The sequence below is a fragment of the Crassostrea angulata genome, chromosome 7 (genome assembly GCF_025612915.1).
Source record: "Crassostrea angulata isolate pt1a10 chromosome 7, ASM2561291v2, whole genome shotgun sequence".
Taxonomy (NCBI): domain Eukaryota; kingdom Metazoa; phylum Mollusca; class Bivalvia; order Ostreida; family Ostreidae; genus Magallana; species Magallana angulata.
In genome coordinates, this window is record NC_069117.1 from 21784785 (window position 1) to 21791101 (window position 6317).

Here is a 6317-nt window from a genome sequence, read left to right on the forward strand (position 1 = left end):
CATGTACACATTTGTAAATATTGGAATATAAACTGTGGACCAATGTTACTTTCTTGTGTGCATATTGTAAAAAGGTGACTACATGTTCTTGAAAGATTCTATATGATAGCCGAATACCAAGACATGAAATTCCCTTGAAGCACTGATGATGAAGAAAGTGAGCGCTTAAGATGTACATTCGGCAGGAATCTGGGCGCACAAGGAGAGTGAAAATTTCATCAATTAATTTTAAACATTTTTCGAATTATAACCGTTATTTGGTTTCTGTTGGATGTGGAATGAGTGGAAAAATATTTGTAATGCAAAAGGTTTTATCATAATATGGGTCTAAATATAGCAACACGATGCAATTTATGCAAAATCCTACTTATTTACAACTGTTTTTAAATGACTTTGTTGTCTCTGGGTCTTCTCTCCACAAATTTGAAACGTGTAAAGATAACACATTTCAACATTAAAAAAGTCGCTTTTTAAAAAAAGATGGAGAAATGACCCAGAGATGACTAATTATGTACTTTTAAAATTATTTTTTGAAGGATAAAAAACAAGTCCATTATATGACAGTGTTGTTCCAAACAGTACTTTACATCGCATATTGACATAGCTGCAGAACTGTAGCTCTCCGGGGAAAAAAATATTGACAGACCGGTCTGTCAATATTTTTTTCCCGGAGAGCTACAGTTCTGCAGCTAATATTGACAAGTCTCGCATGGCTCAGTGGTTTCGTACTGGATTAGTGAATACAAACATGCAGTGTTTTGGGTTCAAATCCAACTGGTGGTCTTTTTAAAAAAAAAATTATAACTTTTTTGTTTTAAATGTTTGTTATTATAACATAATGTTGAATTATAATATACCGGTATATTTTAATTTGTCGTTATTGATTTCTAGATCTGCTGTATGAACACTATTTTCTTTTCTTATTACTAGTTTTTTAGGATATACATAATATAACTTCGTTCAAATATGTTTGAATTAACATTTCCAATATAACTAGTTATCGGTTTACCTCTCATTGTCATTTTTGAAAGCTTGTGAGTTTTTTAATGACCGGAATAACCATGTACTTCGACTCTCAACATAATATATTATGACATAGCCTTTCGAGGTTATAGACATTTTAAAAATCACAATTGATTCGTGTCGAGAATTCCTGCTTTACAATCTTGTGCGCTCACTTTCTTTCCGATTTAGTTTAGCTTTTTTATAAAGGAGTCATAGTCATTGGATAGCAAAATTACCATGTGAGAGATGATATATTATTCTGTGAAGTTGATATTGTCCAAGAAATGAATGAAAGATATATTTGTTTTGAAAGTAATTTTTTATGGGACCTATAAGAGACTTGGACATTTTAAAGTTTAACCCATGAATTAGACAGAAAAAATATTATTATGGGTTAAAGATTTCAAGAAAAATTTCTGATAAAGAAAAGGTTAAATGCAGTTTGTTTCGTTTGCCCTCAAATTCGTTATTCTTGGTTGTATTTGAAGCTTTTCTTCTTTCCTATGCACCAAAAAACACAAATTTACAACATGCATATAGATGAACTGACTTTTCGATACACACTTTTACATAATAATATCTACAAAAAAATACTTTACTTGAAATAATCCGATTTCCTTAAGATTTCCTTAAAGTATAAACACCATTATTAAGAGGCGAGTTCCCCTTTTAAGCATCGGGAAGTGTGTTTAGCTAATCCAACTAATTTTGTTTTTTACATTCTTCCCAATGAAAACGTATTTTTGCGATGCATTCTGATGAGAGATGATTTAGCTAACATGCAGGCCAGAATGGATATGACATTGTCGATATTAATGTTAATTGTTATGATATTCAAAGGAAATGAACTATCGTTGGTAAATACTTCATGCCCTAGTGTGTGCGAGTGTAACGGGATTACAGCGACTTGCGAGGGCCACGATGGCTCTCATCTACGATACATTCCTCCATTGCCTGAAAATACTACAAGTCTTGTCTTCAATTCAAATAAATTAGGATACATGGGAGGAAACGCATTTAAGAATATATCTGGACTATACTTGACGAGGCTTGAATTGAGACGTAGTCACATTTTCAACATCGATAGACTGACTTTCCAAATGCTTCCTCATCTACAGTATCTAGACTTGAGTGAGAACAAAGCACTCCATTCCAAAAAATTGCACAAAGCCTTTTTCGGATTGCGAAATGGTTCATTGAGAGAAATTCGCTTGACAAATATGCGTTTGAATACTTTGTATGAAGACTTTTTCCTGTACCTAAGCAACACATCCCTAGAACGAGTTTACTTCGATGATAATATAATAATTAGCAACATTGGTGATGTTATGTCTCCATTGTCTTCTCATTTGAGAGAAATTTCATTCAAGAGCAACCAAATTTCAAATGTATCATTCAACATTGTGATGCCAAAAATGGAAGTTTTTATTCTGAGCAAGAACAAACTGTTGTCCATTCCGAACTTTTGTTACTTTCACTCTAGCCGAACCATGTGTCCTAATCTTAAGGTTTTAGACTTGAGTGACAATCTCATATCTGTTGTTAAAGGCGGCAAATTCTTCAGAAAATGCTTACCAAAGATTCAAAGGCTGTTTCTGGGATATAACAAGATTAAGACATTAGGCAAAAACTTTATAAGCCTACTACCGTACCTCGTCTATTTGTCCATAGAAAATCTAGATCCTAACGTTACTCTCCATGAATATTCCTTGAACAGTTCTTCGTTGCAGTATTTGTACATGGGTAACAGATTTAACGTTCTAAAATATTACAGAAACTTGTTTAATAACACAAGAAATCTTAGAGTTCTTGATATGACGGGGGTACAATTTGTTCTATCTCATAATCTGGAAGAGAAAATGTTTCAGTTATTTAAACCTCTGACAGGTCTAGAAGAATTGACATTGAAGAAATCGTCTTTATCAACATTTCCAGTATCCGTCTTCCAGTTCATGCCGAATTTGACAAAACTCTCCTTACAAGATTGCTATTTCAACCAATCTTATTTGAGGAAATTATCTGCACCAGCGTCTCTAAAGGTTATCCTGCTCGATAACAATTTGATAACCAGTATCAACGAGACAAACATTCCGAACAATATTGACCAAATGAGTTTGAAAAGCAATCCTTTTCTTTGTACTTGTGACCTTGTTTTCTTCAGGAAATGGATCGAAACCAATTCTAAACGTCTATTGGGATGGCCAAATGATTATACATGTAACCTACCACAAGAATGGAAAGGGAAGAATCTTGCTGATTTTCACCTGAGTTATCTATCCTGCCACCCCATTAATCCCTACATCATCATGGCTATTTCCATTTCCTTTGCAGTCATTGTCATTGCCACAATATCTTGTATAATATACAAGAAACGCTGGCACATCAAGTATTACCTGTACCTCTTGCGCGCTAAAAAACGTGGCTATGAAGTTCTTGGGGGTGATGATTTTGCCTTTGATGTATTCGTAGCTTATAACTCGGACGACAGAATCTGGGTCATTTCAGAAATGATACCCAGATTGGAGAACGAAGAACATCTTAAACTTTGCTTACATGACAGGGATTTTCAGGTTGGAAAACTAATTGTAGACAACATAACTGACGCCATGCACCGAAGTAGAAAGATTCTAATCATTCTCTCTAACAGTTTTGCACGAAGCCATTGGTGTAGGTTCGAAACCATGATGGCACAGTTACGTTCAATAAATCACGGAGAGAACACGGTGGTTGTTGTCATTTTGGAAAACATTCTGACCAAAAACATGAACAACTCCCTACATATGCTTTTGAAATCTACCACATTTATAGAATGGACAAATGAAAGAACAGCGAAGGAGATGTTCTGGACTAGATTAGTGTCTTCCATTAAAACCTAATGTCAAAATGCTGTTGCGGCACGTCAGGTTGCCCTTCGACTAATTATTGTAAAACACATGCGAAGGCTATTTTTCGATCTTGATGCAAATTTAAGGGGAATGTACGACCAGCTTGTACATTTGAAAAAAAAAATTGTAAACAATTCTTGAACTGACTTTTTCTACCCGAAACCGGAAAAAACTGTTGTCAAAAGATGATAAATCGAAAAATATGAGGTTAATTTATTGTATGCAAAGTACGCATACAAGAACGGAACAATGCCTTTTTAATCACGTAAAACAGCTTGGAACTACGCAGCTGCAGACTTATTTCGAAGATTTAAAAATCTGTAAAAAAACAATAAGAGAGGGATTCATTGGTGTCCTCTCTACAACCATTTGCTGAGGAAAAGGTTGAATCTTGCACATAATTGTAGTAACTTTGCCACAAAATAGGGTACCCTATTTTTATTAGTCAGCAATGGATCTATTTTTATTAGTTCCGATGTGCTTTTTTAGTTATACAAGTATAAACTTCTTTTTAGAAGTACGTTTTTAAGAATAGGCCAGTTACCCTCTTTTGAGACAAAGTTACAACTTAAATAAGCAAGGTTTGACCTTTTCCTCAAGAAATGGTTATAGAGTGGACAGTAATGTCCTCCTTTCATATTTCACATTAATTGAACACTGTTTTCGACAGAGACAAGCCACTTCAAGAAATGTTTACATTTTTATTCCAAAATGTACAAGATGGCCGCACACCCACCTTTAAAGAGGTGCAGTTTTAAAACATCAAAATAAATACATTTTTCTTACTCCCTATTGTATCTGCAATGGTTGCAATGAAAGACCAACTTCTTAAACAAGACAAAAACAATGAATTATCAAATACTGTAAAAAAGATACCGGTATATGACAATTTAAGATGTATATGTTCCCAATTCTTTAGAAAAAATATTCCAATATATTGGACGTTGGAGCTGTCTTTTAATGATTGAAGCATAACCGTTGATTTAAATAAAGGCGTAATCTCGTGTTGTTATATTTAGCGGTATTTGGTGCAGTTTAGATAGAACAAATACCATAAATAAAAATTCCGTGTTTTTTAATTACCCCCACGCTGCACATTTTAGCTTTTTATTGACCCGTTCTCAAGCCGCTAATTTTTTCAATCGTCGTTAATTAGATAGAGGGTCACCTGGTGCCGTGACGTCATATGCGACAATTTGCCGATAAGCTGTTTGAAAACGATAGTAAACCATGTGGCGAAAAATCTTTGAACTCCCGCATGTCAGTCTCTTTATGACACACAAATGTAACTGTCAAATGACATCATGATGACGTGTTTAACCATTTTTCTATGAATTATGTCATCTCTTTTTTTCTCTCAAAATTTACCTTTACGACCGCATGCCATGATGATTCATTTTTGAAGACTAACGAGATGAACTGAATTATTTTTGTTGAATATGGATGTTTTTTTAAATAACAATAAAAACAAAAATAATAGTAACAAATGTTGATAAATTTTATTCTGGAATACATGTATACAAAATCCCCTCCCCCGCCTTTATTGGTTGAAAGGTATGTAAATGCAATACATTTCACTACATAATGAATTATTCCATAGAAATTAAAAAAAGTAACTTTAACTTTATAACAAAACTGTCCAATTTTTTAATCGACGATTAATAACAAACCACCGGCTAAATATTTATTCAACCACATTTTACATGTTTGTGTTCTACAATTCTTGTCGAAACACAAATACATGGTTTCCTCCCAAAAATCAAGGTGTAATACTTATATTTATTATCATTAAAGGTACATATATACATCATTGTTTTTATTTCACACATATTTTAATTATATCAATGTTATACCTGAATTATATATATATATATATATATATATATATATATATATATATATATATATATATATATATATATATATATATATATATATATATATATATATATATATATATATAATTGAAGATTTTTAAACGAACGCTTGGTGTATTGTATTAGGGAAAACATTAAGAAAACAATCATTAACGTTACATACTATTCTTACCTTATCTTAAAGTTATTGCTAATTGGTAGGATAAATCAACCAGTAAGATAAACCTGTTTTCTGATTGTCCCTTATGGTTCCTGATTTGCTAGATAATATAAGCAAGGATAATACATGCACAATGTATGTCCAATTCTTCAAAGGTGTAAAAGAAACATATCATCGTGCATATAAAGTACACTAATTAGCAAACTATAGATGTTGACTGAGCTCTTCTGCAACCGGGAGTATTTTAAGCTGAAAAATATGCACGTGTCCGCGTTTTTAATAAAAATAAAAAAAACAATAAAACTAGACTTTTTACTTGATTTTACGGATGTTAACATTTTACTATTATAACTCGAATAGTTGGTTGGGTTAATCAAAAGATATTTTCCT

General features: G+C 32.8%; 1 protein-coding gene across 1 annotated transcript; it reads left to right on the forward strand.

The window, feature by feature from the left end:
- Positions 1-1718: 1718 nt before the first annotated feature.
- Positions 1719-5262, forward strand: LOC128191891 (toll-like receptor 13). Its single transcript, XM_052864256.1, has one exon. It carries the CDS (start codon positions 1764-1766, stop codon positions 3879-3881), a length of 2118 nt encoding a protein of 705 aa, XP_052720216.1. The 5' UTR covers positions 1719-1763; the 3' UTR covers positions 3882-5262.
- Positions 5263-6317: the final 1055 nt, after the last annotated feature.

Coding starts and splice junctions, on each gene's coding strand:
- LOC128191891 (XM_052864256.1), top strand. CDS start 1,764: ATGAGAGATGATTTAGCTAACATGCAGGCCAGAATGGATATGACATTG.